Source organism: Pinus tabuliformis, chromosome 4_1, assembly GCF_031772625.1.
Source record: "Pinus tabuliformis cultivar Carrire ecotype Pingquan chromosome 4_1, CPIR1, whole genome shotgun sequence".
NCBI classification, from domain to species: Eukaryota; Viridiplantae; Streptophyta; class Pinopsida; order Pinales; family Pinaceae; genus Pinus; species Pinus tabuliformis.
Window position 1 is genome coordinate 186,887,149 of NC_142303.1, and position 17,906 is coordinate 186,905,054.

Consider the following 17,906-nt stretch of genomic DNA (forward strand, 5'->3'; position numbering starts at 1 on the left):
TCTACGACCAGCATTAAATTCGATTTAGTTCTTTTCAAACGTAACAGTCGGTCAGCTGTTTGAGTTTACTCCACGCAAGATTAATTAATGCACCTTCGAGTGCATGTTGAAACAATCGACGACGGAAAATGATGGAGCAAATCGGACAGCGGTGGAGGATTTCGGGAGGCCTTTTGTGCTGATCGTTAGGCTCCGAAATGTCAGATCTGCTGACGTATATAGAGGACCACGTGGCTGAGTATAATTGTATCGGGCTCGATTATACAGAAACTACTTTATGATCAAAGGCGGTCCGATATGCTCTGGTGGTTTTGCTGAGCGGTTTTGGGTGCATTAACTGCTGCTCCACGGGTCAACTGATGTGCGGTTGAAATTACATTTTCAACACTCCCCTTTAATTTCAACTGCTGGGCATTCGGTCATACCCAGACACTTCCTCAAAAATTCAAAGCTTTTCTGATCCAATGGCTTTGTCAAGATGTCTGCTACCTGTTCTTGAGTCCTGCAATGTTCTAGGATAATTTCTCCATTGTTCACCAATTCTCTGATGTAGTGAAACCTTGTATCAATGTGTTTCGTTCTCTTATGAAACACTGAATTCTTTGACAATGCAATAGCTGAGCTATTGTCACAAAAAATCACTGTTGCTTTTGCCTGCTCTTGGCCTAAGCTCCTCAACATTCTTCTCATCCAAACTACTTGACATGCTGCTGCTGTAGCTGCCACATATTCAGCCTCTGCTATAGACAATGCTACAATGGACTGCTTCTTGGAGGCCCATGAAATGGCTCCTGAACCCATATGAAAAACATAACCGGAAGTGCTTTTCCGATCATCTACACTTCCAGCCCAATCACTATCAGTGTATCCAATTAAATCTGAACTTTCTAAGACACTATATAATATGCCAAACATTTTGGTACCTTTGACATACCTTAAAATTCTTTTTGCTGCCTGCCAATGTGCCTCCTTTGGCCTCTCCATGAATCTGGAAGTTAAACTAACAGCAAACATAATGTCAGGCCTAGTAGCTGTTAAATACATAAGGCTGCCAACAATACTCTTGTACAAACTAGGATCAAAATCCTTGCTGCTGTCCTCTCTGCTGAGTTTTAATCCCATTACTGTGGGAGTGATCGCTGCTTTGCATTCTTGCATGTTAAATCTGCCCAACACTTGATTTACATATCTAGCTTGTGAGATAAAAATTCCTTTTTCATTTTGATCTACTTCTATGCCTAAGAAGTATCTCAAGAAACCCATGTCAGTTATTTCAAATTCCTCTTTCATGACTGATTTAAAATTCTTAATGAGCTGATCATCATTACCTGTGAAAATAACATCATCAACATATAAGACAACAATTAAAATTTTACCATCTTTTTCTTTGATGTAGACGGTGGGTTCTCCTTCACACTTGTCAAATTCATTATCCAATAGATAGGAATCTATCCTGTTGTACCATGCTCTTGGCGCTTGCTTCAGCCCATAAAGAGCTTTCTTCAATTTGCACACTTTGTGCTCTTCACCTTTCTTCTCATAGCCTAGAGGTTGTTCAACATAAACCTCTTCCATTAACACTCCATTTAGGAATGCTGACTTCACGTCCATTTGGTAAACTTTCCACTTGTTTTGAGCTGCTATAGACAGCACTGCTCTCACGGTTTCCATTCTTGCAACCGGGGCGAAAGTCTCCTCATAATCTCTCCCATATTGCTGCTTGTACCCTTTGACAACCAGCCTTGCCTTGTGTCTTTCTATTTTGCCTTCAGCATTGTTTTTGGTCTTGTAGACCCATTTCACTCCAATGACTTCTTTGCCTTTTGGTAGCTCAACCAAATCCCATGTTTTGTTTTTCTCTATGGCATTCATCTCCTCATCCATAGCTTCTATCCATTTCTTATCTTTAATTGCATCTTCAAAATGAATAGGATCATCAACATGACAATACAAGGAAAATAAGGAATTCATTCCTTCATCATAAATGTCACTTAGATTTCTAAACTTCTTACCTCGTTCATTTGGTGTACAAATTCTTGAAGATGCACTTGAAATTCCTCCTTGTGATGTGCTTGGAGAAGCACTTTCATTTATCCTCAATGGTGTCCCTTGCTGTTCTTATGTTGGCGCTGCTGTTTGGGGATGCATTTCAGCCACCTCCTCATCATCTTCATCATGAGACAAACAGTTTTTAACATTCACTGTTTTCTCTATGCTTCCATCCCAAGCTTTCTCTTCAATGAACTGAACGTCTCTACTGACAAAAAACTTCTTGGTAGATGGGATATACAACCTGTAGGCTTTGGATTCCTCACTGTATCCAATGAAAAGACATTTCTCCCCTTTGCTGTCCAACTTCCTCCTTAGCTGATCTGGAATGTGTGCATAGGCCACACATCCAAAAACTTTCAAGTGGGTGACACCTTGCTTTCTCCCACTCCATGCTTCTTCCGGCACTTTGTTCAACACTGCTTTTGTAGGACACCTGTTCAAAATATACACTGCACAATTTACAGCTTCAGCCCAATAATCATTTGGCAAATGCTTTGCCTTCAGCATGCTCCTCGCCATATCTATGATGGTCCTATTCTTCCTTTCAGCAAATCCATTTTGCTGTGGGGTGTACCTAGCTGTAAACTGTTTATGAATTACGTTTTCTCTATAAAACCGTAGTAATTCCTTGGAGATATACTCACCTCCTCTGTCAGTTCTCAAAACTTTTATATGCAGCCCGCTTTGGTTCTCCACAAGTGCTTTGAAATTTCGAAATTTTTCAAACACTTCACTTTTGTTTTTAAGAAAATATACCCAAGTTTTTCTTGTAAAGTCATCAATAAATGTTAGGAAATATTGGCTGCCTGCTAATGATGGAGCTTGCATCGGTCCACATAAATCTGAGTGGATGATCTCTAAGGGTGCCTTTGCCCTTATGCTTTTCCCTGATGGAAAACTTTCTCTATGTTGTTTTCCCAATATGCAGCCTTCACAAAGGCTGTCCGGTTTCTCTATCAATGGTAATCCTCTTACCATTCCTTTTCTGCTTAACAAGTTTAGACCTCCAAAATTGAGATGTCCAAATCTCAAGTGCCACAACCAATTTTCATCCTTTGGCACGCTTTGGAAAGCCTCTTGGGTGACTGTTGCAATTTCTCCTTTGTTTTTCAAATCTGCCCTTATTCTAAGAGGGAACATCCTGTTCTTTGTCATCTTCACTTCAACAATGCATCGTTTGTTGGGTGCTATATCCATGATGGTGCACACATCATTCACAAAGAAAACATTGTAACCCTTTTGAACAAGCTGTCCAATACTCAAAAGGTTACATCTCATTCCAGGGACATAGTAGACATCTGCTATGGTTTTCTTTTCTCCTTGCTTTGTAAATATTTTTACCTCTCCTTTTCCCATAACAGAAATTTTGCTATCAGTTCCTAGTGTGACTTCTGATTTCACATTTTTATCCAGGGCAGAAAAGAGGGCTATGTTTCCTGTCATATGGTTGCTGCAACCTGAGTCTAAAAACCATATGTCCTCACTGTTTGTTTCAGCCATGTTACAAGCTAACAACACATTATCTTCGCTGATGTTTTCTCTAGTGACATTTGCATTTTGTCTATTACTCATATCATGTTGCTTCTTCCTACATTCACTGGCATAATGCCCATATTTTTTACAATAATAGCATTGGACATTGGATTTTTCATACCTTTGTCCTTGAGCATGATGTTGTCCTCTTTGTTGGCTGCTGCCTTGGCCTTGGTTCTGATTTGGATTGATGCCTCTTCCTTGAGAATTTGCTGGGCTGTTCCTTCCACCTCTGTTCTGGCTTCTACCTCTTCCTCTCTTGTTTCCTCTGCCTTGACCTCTTCCTCTTCCAAAGCACATCTGGGTCTCGAAGGCTTGCTCTAGAGATGAGTTTTCATTTCTACTCAACCTCTGCTCATGTGTTATCAGTGATGCATGAAGCTCATCAACTGAAAAGTTTGAGAGATCTTTTGTCTCTTCTATGGTGGTGACAATCACATCAAACTTTGAGGGTAGGACCCTCAACCGTTTCTCCACAGTCCTCCTTTCTTCAAGGGTTTCTCCATGAGTCCTTATCTGTGTGACCAGACCAATTACATGTGTGAAAAATGAGTCAATGGTGTCTGACTCCTTCATGCTCAGATTTTCAAAATCTCTCCTCAGCAACTGTAGTTTTGCTGTCTTTACTTTCTCCATGCCTTGATAGGCTGTTTTGAGGGTTTGCCATGCTTCATTGGATGTCTTAGCTGCTGCTATCCTTGGAAACACACTCTGGTCCACTGCTTGATACAACAATACAATGGCCTTTGCATCCTTCTTCCTATTTCTCTTCAGCAGATCTCTCTTTGCCTGAGTTAAGTTGTTAAATTGATTTTCATCTGCTGGTTCTTCAAACCCATATTCAACTAATTCCCATAAATCTTGAGAGATAAATAAAGCTCTCATGGTTATTGACCAGTAGTCATAGTTCTTCCCATTAAACTGTGGGAACTGGGTGTTAAACGTACCCATGCTAGTACTGGTGCTAGCCATTCCTTGCATCCTCAACTATGCTTCAATTTCTTGACTGTGTATTTTAAAACACTGACTGTTTCAGCAGTAACAAAAAGAAAACTTTGAGGAATACCTAAACCTTTTGCCTGAGACTTCACTTTGCTGGAGAAGATTTACTGCTGCAACAAAAGACTCCTCCCTTCAGCTTCTTGAACACCTTCAAAGAGCCTAAGCCTGCTCTGATACCACTGTTGGGGATTTTTCTGGTAAAATCCCAAAAACAAACAAACTTAACACATAGAGGCAATGCTTTGTTTCCTTCTCTCCACAAGATCCTTTGCACAAGGAAGCTTTAAAAAAATTTCTTGAGAACAGAGTATCACACCACCATAAAATGATAATGAATATAATGTCTGATACATATTCATCCTCTTTTACTGAGAGGGATTCACCAAAAATAACATTCAGCCAACAAAATAAAACTCTGTCTCCTTAGAATTTACACTGCTAGTGTGTAAAAACCCATTTACATTTACTGTTGTAAAACCCCTTTTACATTTATTGATGTAAAACTATTTTTACACATACTGCTGTAAAAAAAAAATTTACTTATGCAACTCCAAAAACTCATACTCCCCACACTGCTGTGCATATATCCTCTTTTTAATAATCAACCATACAGAGCACATTTTTCATTTGGCTCGTTATATTTTTTTTAACCCGCACCTGTGTTCTACACTTCATTACCAAAAATGGTCAACGCTTAAAAAAAACATGAAACATTACAACCCTTCCAACAAAAAGCATAACATATATATGATGTATATGCAAGACAATAATAAAAAAATATATGCCGTATATGAAAACTAAACTACTCCCGTTGATTTTTTTAAAACATTAAAACTTACACCTAACATCTACGACCAGCATTAAATTCGATTTAGTTCTTTTCAGACGGAACAGGCGGTCAGTTGTTTGAGTTAGTTGTTTGAGTTTACTCCACGCAAGATTAATTAATGCACCTTCGAGTGCATGTTGAAACAATCGACGGCGGAAAACGATGGAGCAATCGACGGCGGTGGAGGATTTCGGGAGGCCTTTTGTGCTGATCGTTAGGCTCCGAAATGTCAGATCTGCTGACGTATATAGAGGACCATGTGGCTGAGTATAATTGTATAGGGCTCGATTATACAGAAACTAATTTATGATCAAAGGCGGCCTGATATGCTCTGGTGGTTTTGATGAGTGGTTTTGGGTGCATTAACTGCTCCTCCACGAGTCAACTGATGTGCGGTTGAAATTACATTTTCAACAGTTGCCTAGCACATAATGATAACATCTAATGAGAAGGAATCATCTAATGGTAGGCATCTTATATCAAGAAAAGCAATATTTAAATAACTTATTTAACCTTTTCCTATTTGACAACTCACAACAAAAAAAAGTTCTAAATATATATTTGTAAATCTCTTTAAAAAATTATCAAACTTTATTATGGTAGCCACGTTGCCTAGCACATAATGATAACATCTAATGAAAAAGAAACATCTAGTGGTAGGCATCTTATATCAAGAAAAACAATATCTAAATAACTTATTTAACTTTTTCCTATATGACAATTCACAACAAAAAAACAAGTTCTAAATATATATTTGTAAATCTCTTTAAAAAATTATCAAACTTTATCATAATACAAATGAATGTTAAAATCTTATCTTATTTTATATGATTTTGTTTAATTCATTATTTCTAAACATAGTTTTGAAAGATGCAGCTCAAAAGTGAGACTGTCTAAGCCTCACTTTCGATCAATTGCAGATCAGAAGGCTGTACTTGGCCATTCTTGAACATTAAAGGTTCGAAATTATAAAATTCTAATGCTATTATTCACTGCCGGATTCGACGGCAGCTTCACTTTAATATAATCTCTACTCGTTTTGGTTAAAAATATATATATTCAACACCTACGTACACATCATATGTGGCAGACATACCTTTGTTCTCTTTCATAATTAGCGGATTGATTAAAGTTTCAAGGGATAATCATTCTTCGATCCGATTGTGAGAACTTTGAATATAACTTATAATTATGGATTTTGAAAACCTATAAACTTCAATAAACTTAAACCTTTTGATCTTTTGTCTCGCTAAAGCTAAGTAAAAGTGAAAATTTTAAAATCATTTCTTTTGTCTCCCTAAAGCTAAGTAAAAGTGAAAATTTTAAAATCATTTGCAATAATCCTGATTCTATATTATTTAGGGAAACATCTTTATACAAAACCATCCACACCTATGTATCTAAAGGTTTGATAAATCTAAAAATGCATTGAGGTTTGATAAATCTAAAAATGCATTGAACATTCAATCAAACCGCGGGTTTAGATTAGCATTTGCTAGATAACATGCAATACCGAACGAGTTCATAGAATGAATGATGTGGCAGTAATACCTTGGTATTCGCTTGAGCTGTGGCAGACTTCAGTCTTCTCGCCGTTGCGAACGCGCCTATGACTAACCCGAGAACCAACGCACCCACAACACCTAAAATTATGTTTGTTCTTTTGTCTGAAGACTTGTTCTGTGGACTATAATTAGCTGCCCCTCCTGGAGGGACTGCTGGAAGCTGCAGACTCGAATTATAGAACGGATATATTTCATAGCGAAGTATGCAGCTTCGGCTCCAATACTGAACTCCTGCAGTCGGATTAGATTTGAATATGCTATTGATTGAGAAGGCTAGACATGTGTTGCAGTCGTTTGTGGTTAGATCTCTGGTGCACTGGACCAGACCGTAAATCGTTTGAGAAAACGAGTCTAGGGCAGTACCGTAAGCAGATCGTTTCGTGTCATTTGCTGCTTCGTGTGACAATTTGTTTAAGAGATTCTGAGCAGACGCTTGAAAGTCAGTCGGGATAAAGACACCCGTGTCCCCGCCAAATGGCTAAGCGTAATTAGCCCCAACATTTGTCTGCATTATTCCGACGAAACTGTAGTTTTGATAACGTAAGAAGCAGTAAAAAGGCCAAGTACGAGCGCCAACGGTTCTCCCACATTTTTGTCGGATGGTAGTCGTTGCCAATTGCAAGCAAGTGTAGCATTGGTCGACTGTTGTGTCTGCCCTGCACTGGAAGAGACCATATACTCCGCCAGAAACAGAGGTGTTAAACCCAGTTTGGTTCGCCCCTTGAGCAAGACTATCAAAGAGAGTATTGAGATTGCGCTCAAACGTACTGTCTTCTGTATAGTTGCCGCTATCGCATACAGTTGTGGGCGTCTCTGTCACTGCGTTGCAAATCTGTCCACGAAGAGTAATATTGATGAAGGCCAGAAGAAGAATAATAAAGTAGAGTAGGTTAATTGTTTGGCAGGTCAAGAGAGAGGCTGCAGAATCCCTTGCAGGAAAGTTCATATTCGTTACGATTCTGATTGTCGTCGAACAGTGGAGACCGTGCATAGACTTAGCGGTGCTGCTACAAAAATTCTTGCTATTCTGCGAATGTTGTTAATCAATAAGAACCTCATACTGCGCGACCCATCAATACTTATATAATTGAAATATCTTGGTCTGACGTCACCTTACTCACTCAAAAGTGGGAATCCCAGTGACTGGTAACCAAGAGGTCGATTGTGTTAGGACGTGTGAACTATGCGCAGTCAAATTATGTATTCTTTATTTACTTTTTCTTTTATATATATATATATATATAAAATAATTCAAATCTCGATATTTATATTGGTGATTAATTTTTGGAGGAGTTATTATAGAATGTGGATAAGTTTGTTTATGTATGGGGTATACCCAGTGCATTATATTAGATATCATTTTGGGATTCAACTGAGTTAAGTAAGTCATTCATGTATGACCATTTCCATGAGATGACTAATTTCTCATGATTTTTGAATAGTTCACTTAGCACTCATTGCATCAGGTGATGCTCACAGGGGTGAAGAAATGGGATTGAAACTAGTGAAATGAATCACATAGCATCAATCATCACTTCCGGGGCTTGCACCACTCATTGCATCGGGTGATGCTCACAGGGGTGAAGAAATGGGATTGAAACTAGGGCTTCCCAGGAGGTCACCCATCCCAGAACTCCTCTGGCTCAAGAGCGCTTAACTGTGGAGTTTTCCCCACAATCAAGCCCACTTAGCTTGCTACTCCATTTGCAAAACCTTAGCAAGTATTGTCCCTCATGCAATGAGTGCTAAGTGAACTATTCAAAAATCATGAGAAATTAGTCAGTTATGACTACCTCTCATGGTCAAGTTTGTTTATTTTAAACTAAAATTTAAATAATCATTAGTATGTTATTAAGTGTATACATATTCAATTCATATATTAGTTCATTTTATTATTATTATTATTATTATTATTATTATTTAATTAATTTTTATGAATATTTTAAGTTTGTTTAAGTGAGATGTATTAAATGATGAGTGTATATTATAAATTTATATTTTATTATTATTTATCATTTATTTAATTTATATGACTGTATTATAATAAAATTGATAAATACTAATATCACATTGATTTAAAAAAAATAAAAAATTAAATACATAACTATCAAATAATTCATAAAAATATTTATGAAAAATTAAAAATTACAAAAAAAACCATTCACTAATTTCCAATATTTCCTAATAATAAAAATAAGTTTTAAATTTCAAATCCATCTTTTTATTAAACCGTTAAAGTTATTATCTACCTTTCACATTTATCTAGTTTATTAAAATAAATATTAAATTTAAGTTTTATATTAAAATCACAATTGAACTACCAAAACAGAGTTTTATATACTAATTATTTATAATTATTTAAAATAAATAATAAATATTAAAACCAATTATAATAAACTTAAACTGGCATTTCGAAAACTTTCGGTAAAACGTAAGTTCCAAACCCAGAGGGCCTTCCTTAAATGCAACACTTTGGTCCGCAGTATATATGTATGGTATTTAATAGTAAAAAATGTTCGATCCTGAACCCGTTCGCTCCAGACTGTATTTTAATTTTCAATTTCCACCCAAAAAAAAGGTCCTTTCAAAAATGTTTTTCCATGAACCTCTATTTAATTTGCCACTAAGAAATTACTTTGAAAATGATTGAGTATGAATTATATTTATCAGTTTATTAATATTTAAGTTTTTTAACGTAAAATAAGTAATAATTTGAATTATAAATATATATATACTTATCTAAAAAAAAATAATTGAATTATTTAAAAAAAAAATTATATCTAAATGTAAATAATTATTAAGCATCAAACTACATACTTTATTATATATAACTAAAATAAAAAACATTATAAAAACTAATTAAATTATGATTTTATTTTAAATTATTATTATTAATAATTATAGAAATAATTAATATATAAGTTACACAAAGTTAAAAAATATGGAACAATATTCTTAACCATGGAGATTTACACCCACTTTACTTTGAAAATTCTTAATCTACAAATATATTTTAATACAATATGATGGACCAATACTATGGCTTATCAATACCACATGCCTAAAAACCCATAGTTCAATTTATATGACATTTGCTCATATGACATTTCTTTAAATTAATCAATTTAATTAAAAGAGTATAACTATTTTAGTGATAAATCTCAACCTTTGAAATGTGTATACTACTATGAATATTCTAGAATATTTTGTGAATGTCAAATCTCTACCATCCACCTAATAAATATTTGTATTCATAATAATGTCTATTTTAGAATAGAGTTTCTAGAATTTTAATTTAATTGTCAATAATTATTACATTGATGGTAGAGATTTTATCTCCATAGAATATTCTTAGTAGTATACAAAAAATCAAAGGCTGAGATTTATTTTCAAAGTAGTTATGCATTTTTTTGACCTTTTAATAAAATTCATTAATTGAGAAAAAATGTCATATGAACAAGTGTGGTGTTAAATGTATTATGATTTTTGTGGGTATGTGGTATTGATAAGACATGGTGTTGGCCCATGATATTGTAACAATTCCCATTTATAGATTAACGGTTTCCATGATCAAGTGAGGGGGAATCTACTTAGTAAAGAATCATATTGCATGGTTTTTAAAAATATATATATATATATATATATATATTTAACTTATATATTAATTGTCTTTATCATCAATAATAATAATAATAATAATAATAATATTATTATTATTATTATTATTAGAATTTAGTTAATTAATATAAACTTAATTAAATATTATTTAAATTTAAATGTTACATTTAATTAAAAAATATTACACTTTATTATAAAGTAACAAATTAAATTTAATAAAAAGTGATGATGATGATAATTATGATTAACTTCCATTAAGTTGAATATGGTCTATTAGATTTTATGAATGTAAGGGATTAATTGAGATTCTTTAGCATTTTAGTTTTATAATTAAAAAGAAAGGAGAGAAATGTTCCTAGGTCACCATTGTAAGTCAAGTAGGTTGGTAGGGTGGAAAATATTTTGAGAATTAAAGTAGATGTGAGTAAGAGCTACCCAATCGAAGACACTGATTTTCTTCTTCAACTTCCTTAGTATCACAAAGATGACAAGCTCTTTAGTTGCAAGGTGTCTCTACTATAGATAAACGTTCAATTTCACCATGAAGCTCACTAGATTTAGTTCTTATTTTAGCAATGTTCATTTTCTTCTTAGAACTAGTCAAGATAGAAATATAATTCTAGTTTTCAAGAATAAGATTGATCACCTCCTTATAATATCTTAATTTCCTTTTTCCCTCTAATCTTCTCACACTTTATTTTTAAAAATAATAATCTTTTTAATATTAACATTATTCTTCAATATAGCCTTCTCTTTTACTTCCCAATAATCTATAATATACCTATAGAACATGAAAAATATTAAAACAAACCCTGTTTCACATCAAATAACTATTAATAACAATGTTAAAATAAACATGGTTCCACTAAATAACTGCACAATACAAATGAGAACATGTTTGGTGGGTTCAACAACGCTCTACAACATTAATGAAGATAAAATCCCTCCAAAATGCAAAACAATCAGTGAATCGAAAGGCTTATCTGCAAATCTGGTTGCTGAGGTAGTCTAGTACTTTGAAACTTTATTAACAATTTTAAATTTTAAACTATCAGTTAATAATAAAGTTGAGTATCTAATCAATCTATCATATTGATAATATAGATGATAAATTTTAAACAAATAAATTAATAATGGATTTACTGATTTTCTATTATAAAGCTACTATAATATTTAATAAATAAAACCAATCATGGTTTACTTAATATTAATATTTTCCATTCCTTGTTTAGCAATGAACTCATTTCGAGGTATGCCAACAACTGCGATTCCATGTGCCATACGGCAAGGGGAACTTTCCGATTCTCTTTCTTGTAACTTCTCCTTTGTCCATTTATAGCCATTTCCATAAGTATCACAGCCTGTGTTGACTACGATTCTAACGTTGTGAATCCTTTATTTTTTTCTGTGATTCACAGCCTGCCATGACTCGGATTTTGAGTTTGCAATACTTGTGACATACGTCTACCTTATCTTTATTCTCTCGACATCGATTTTGATTTTGATTGCCGTGGGATGCATGTCCACATTATCCTCCTTATTTTTTTGTGGTTCACAACGTCTGTTTATTCAGACTTTGATTTTACCAAAGTGTATCTGTTACTTCCGACCTATGTTCACCATATACTTTTCTCTGTGAATCACAGCCAGCCACCCCCGTTGAGAGGATTTAATTTTGCCAAGATATATATTTGAAAAGTATTTTTATCTTTATTGTAGATTTCAGAACTATTTTGGATTATGCAATATAGATAAATTGGGGATATCTCTTTCGCATTTCATTGAATTATGACTTTGCCTATATATTTTTGTAATATACAATAAAGATAAGTTCACAGCTTCTTTTTTCTTTTTCATTGAATTTTGACTTTGAATAGTTATTATAGTTTATTTTTTTTTCCTAATAAGAATTTATAGACCATGCCATAGAGATAAGTTCTGGATAACTTTTTCCTATTTCATTGGATTGTGATTTTGAATAGGTAATATAGTTTATATTTTTTTATGGTTAGAAAGATGGTGAATTTCATGATATGTTTTCTAAATGAAAAGAATATGTTTGGTTCATTTAATAATGTTAGAAGAGTTAATAATAGGTCAAGATGTCTCTATTATTACTAAGTCATAAATTATTGATATATCTTTATTATTAGCTTTTAGACATAAGGGAAAAAAAATTAAACCTGAACTTTACCTAAATTATTTAAACAAATTACAAATTTTCCTTGATTTGAAAATTAATTATTTTATATTTAACATGGTGGAAGCATATTAATATCTTTCTAGATTAAGAATATTGGTTATAACAAAGTAAATTAAGAAATATATTTTCATATTTGAATAGAGGTGCACATGAAGATCCTACTCAAAATGGTTTTTTTAAATTAAATGTTTTAGAATATTATAGGTAAGAAATGTTAAAAGCAACTTAAATGTGGGTTTTCCTAATCAAAGTTGTAGTTTCTAGGTAGAGATTGTTAAATTTTCAATGTTATATGCTAACATAATCAATTATTACAATTATTCTTGAATTAGCAATCAATTATCTAATATGATTTCAATTTTCCAACAATAATAAGTAATAGTAGATAGAAAAATAAACTAAATGCACCAACAGAAGACAACCAAGAACAATAAAGACACAATGATTTGGTCAAAGACTAGGGGAAAACCCAAGGGGGAAGCCCTTTCCAAATTTTTTTTCTATTATATTGCCATCAAATGTTCAACAGAGAGTTACCCAGTCCAAGTACATCAATAACATGTCAAAGGTCAAAGCCTTGACTATCCAAACCAATCATACAATATCCAATCAAATATGATCCCAAAAGATAAATTTTGTCAAAAGTTAAATTTGCAATTTCTGGTTAAAGTCAACAACAATCAACTCTACACTAACCAGTCAACATTCGACGATCAAAGTTCTCTAAATTTTTTTGTCTTAGCCTCCTTCTCTTAGTCAAACTCGGTCAAAACAATCCTCAAAGTAGCCTTCAAATTTGGTCAAAGTCAAGGAGTTGACCCACGAAAGCCATAGTTTAACAAAAATAGTCAACAATAGTCAACACAACCCAAAATTTTGGTCAACATCCTCCTCAATATCAAACTCAAATAAATTCAAAGGATTCAGTCAAACACAATCAAAATGTCCAAGTCAAAGTTGGTCAAAAAAGTCCCAAACAGAAAGTCAATTATGGTCACCAAAAACACCCTCTCAACTTCGCATGCGTGAGCTTGGACATAAAATTTTCAGAAGTAGTTGAACCAATGAAGAGAAGAAATGATTGTGTGATGATGCCTCTAAGTGATGTGAAGTGATGTCTATTTATATGTGGTTGATGAGGTCAATCTTCCTTGCCTAGGCCGACTTGTACTTTTTGTGAAGATGCAGTTCTAGACTAAAAAAAATATTTTCCCTTGTGAAAATTAAATTCTTCCAAGGGCTATAAGGGTCTTTAGAGGGTGAGGAAGACTTTCCAAAGGAGGGAATTTTGTTGGATTTTCACACTTACTTTGTTGGGAATCATTTACATGGACTAACCTCCACTCTCGAATACACCCTGGGATAACTAAAAGAGGTGATGATAATGATTTGGAATTTTACTAATTCCTGTAGGTTTTGGTGTAATGGAAAAACTAACAAATTTCTCCCTGAGCTGTCAAATTTCAACAGTCCCTCTCAACTAGGGAGGAATTTCCATTTGCATCATAAATAACATCTGGAATGTCTTGTCAATGTGATCATTGTATCATATTGCATCTCAACTCTACTCATCTCTACTCATTTCTACTCATCTGTTGAACACTCTTGAATCTAAAGAAGAAGAATCATTATAGAGGAGATCAATTTACCATGAAAGTAAAGATCTACCTACTCTGTATCAAAGAAAATAAGGGAGATGAATTTTCCATAAATGAAAAAGATCTGTCGACCCCGTGTCCAATTGGCTAATAAAAAAAAATCCATCGAGATAGTAGGGGGGTTAATTTACCAAAAGGGTAAAGATCTTTAGACCCTATGTCACCCAACTTGATCTTTGAAGACTAAGTGGTCAAACACAATGCATCCCAGACTTAGGGAGATCGATTTACCATATGTGTCTACCATAGGTAAAGATCTTTCAACCTAAGAATATCCTCACTCATTGGCCAAATGAGTGGCAATCTCAGCAAGCCCAGTTTGTAGGTAGGATGCATATTATGGTATACTCTAACAAGTCCCGGATGATAGGGAGATCAACTTATCAAAATGAAAAGGATCTGTTGACCCTATAGTGCAGAGTTCCCTCAACCCTAAGAGCTATTTGGCTTCATTCCCTCTGTAGGATCATAGATAGGGGGGAGGAGCATAACTTAGTGTTCATGATCAGCTGCAGGTCGGAAGGGTCACATCCACCAATCCAAGCTTCTTTTTGAAGACAAAGAACTTCCCTTTTCGTAAAGGCTTGGTGGGCATGTTGGTTATTTGCTCGTCTATTGAAATGTGATGGAATGTTCTCACTCTTCTCTACATCATATCTCATATATAGTGATATCTAATCTCAATGTGCTTGGAATTATTGTGGAACATGAGATTCTCTACTAGATGGATCCCACTCATGTTATAACAATATATCACTGTCGTATCGAGAATTTGCTCAAACAAGTCTTCAAAGAGATTCCTCAACCATACTACCTCACAACTATCCATGATAACAGAAAATATACTCAGCCTCAACCATGCTAAGAGCAACAAACTTGTGTTTCCTTCTCATCCAAGATATGATGGTAGATTTGCACTGAGAATTTCTGACGAGAACCACCTTTCTGATGAGAAAATCCATTTCCTTAATGTTTTCAATAATAATGTATATATTAGGCACCAAGGTCTTAAAACTTTCCTTAAATCTACCAAAGGTCCTAAGGTTAAACAGGACCCCAAATATAAGATTTCACGGGTGCATCTTCCTTTCATCCAAGGGACCACACACAAAGTTGTGAGAATCCCAAAGAAGCATAAGGTTCCCTCAACCTTTAGACCCCTTATCATCATTCGAAGCTCCTTGATATCTGTAAAAGACCCAGTGGACCCCACACATATGAAAGGTGTTTATGTTATCCCTTGTTCTTGTGGAACACCCTACATTGGTGAAATTTCTTGCTCAATAAACCAGAGTATTCATGACTACGCAGCCGACATCAAGCATGGGAGGGCCCGCTCTTCAGATTTGGTAGAAAAAGCAGAAAAGACAAAGCATCACATATGCATTGAAGAGGCTCAAGTTTTTGCAATGTTTGATCAATTTCATCGTCGCTTATGGAGGACATAGAAATTGAAAAGAGGCCAAGTAATCTAGGCATGGACAATGGCTAGAAAATTAGCAATTGTTGGATCCATGTCCTTTCCTCTTAGAATTTTTATTTCATTTCTTTATTCATTTATGGTGGTATCAATTTTTATTCTATTATTTATATTTTTATTGATTTATTCACTTGAACCCTGGATTTTTAAATTTCAATTTTCTCCTCTTGATTTCTCCTCCTTGGATTAATCGTTAATTCCCTCCTCATATGTTCCCTTAACTATTTGTTAGTTAATTTTGACCCTTTGGTTAATTCCCTTTTATTTTTAGTTTATTTAATTTAACTTATTCTATTTTTTGTATTTTTATATTTAACCATATGAATTTGGTTCTCTCTCTCTCTCTCTCTCTCTCTCTCTCTCTCTCTCTCTCTATATATATATATATATATATATATATATATATATAGATATATATATACACACATATTTCTCTTAATTTTTGGTCCAGTCAAAAGTAACAATTACATTATAGTTGTTGGAATGATTTTTCTCTTCATCCAATCTCTCTATTTAACCTGATGCCACGATCCAATTGTCCATATTGTCCTGACAATGAACCACAGTGGTTGGTTCAAAATGTGTCGACAAATGAATTTGATGTGATTATCACCAGAAAATTTCTCATACATCATGATGGTAGATATTAGCCTAAAACAAGACCCTCATGTGGTCTTCCTTTAAACAACATTTCCAGCCCATTCATCATTATTTTACCATGTAGCCTCAGATATCGAGCAGTATAGCTCAATCCAAGATTAATAGTCCCATGTAAGTATCTCAAGACATGTTTAACAATGACCTGGTGCGCATATAGAGGCTCAGTCATAAATTGAATCAAAGTGTTAACTACAAAACATATGTTCAATCGAGTTTTCATAAGGATCATTAGTGCCCCAATCAACTATCCAGGTTTATGGTTTGCAAATTTAAATTTTTAATTAAATCAATTTATTAGAATCTACAGTGCCAAGGATAGTACTTTGAGAAAGTGGGTAGCCAGGTTGCCTGGCTGATAATATAACATTAAGGAAACATCTATAATTTATATCAAGAAAAGTAATATTTAGTTTTTTTTTCTTTGGTAAGTATTTGTAAATCTTTTTAAAAGGTTATCAAACCCTATAATAATACAAGTGAATGTTAGAGTTTTATCTTATTTTGAGTGATTGTGTTTGATTCATTAATTTTGACCAGAGTTTTAGGAAGATCCAGGTGAGAGGTGAGGCTCTCTAAGCCTCACCTAAGATCAATTGGTATCAGAGCAAGTTACTCCTTAAGGCCTAATCTAAATGTTTTTTTTATGCTTTAAATTTTTGCTATTAGCATGCTCCCTATTTTCCAGCCGCTATATCTTCTTGTTTTCTAGCCATTTTACATTCACTTCTTTTGTTAATATTTATATTTTTCTTCACACATTCTTTAGTTATGATGTCTTAGTTTCTTTGCGTCATCCCAACATCTACAAAATCCATGACCACTTATGTTGCAAAGTCTGCAACACATTTATAGTGTCTCCATACCCCACCCAAAATCCATGAGTTTTTATATCACGATCATCCCTTTGAAGTGTTGCCTTCCCACCCCAATTTAGTAGGCACCCGCTTTACATTCATCAGTGTTAGCATAGTAACATCTAGAGTTAGGGTTCATTTAGAAATGTGCCCTGCCACCCCAAGCTATGTAAGCTCCACCTACTTCATCAACAATCAACATCACATCACCTCAACTCCAACAACATCTAAAAATATTTAAGCCATGGCTTCACACTTAAACACCCACGACTAAGCCTAGTAGCCAAGTTGCTGTTGGGGATTTTTCTAGTAAAATCCCAAAAACAAACAAACTAAACACACAGAGGCAATGCTCTGTTTCCTTCTCTCCACAAGATCCTTTGCACAGGGAAGCTTTAAAAAAATTTCTTGAGAACAGAGTATCACACCACCATAAAATGATTTCTATTCAT

At 34.3% G+C, this 17,906-nt stretch overlaps 1 protein-coding gene across 1 annotated transcript in view; it reads right to left on the reverse strand.

Moving 5' to 3' along the window:
* Positions 1 to 6,901: 6,901 nt before the first annotated feature.
* Positions 6,902 to 17,906, reverse strand: part of LOC149174833 (uncharacterized) — a 48,183-nt gene continuing 37,178 nt past the window's right edge. The window contains exons 5-6 of the mRNA XM_089420982.1: positions 7,559 to 7,813; positions 6,902 to 7,459 (exon numbers count right to left, since the gene is read on the reverse strand). Of these exons, the coding sequence (XP_089277108.1) occupies positions 6,902 to 7,459; positions 7,559 to 7,813 (813 nt within the window). The remainder of the gene's footprint in view (positions 7,460 to 7,558; positions 7,814 to 17,906) is intronic.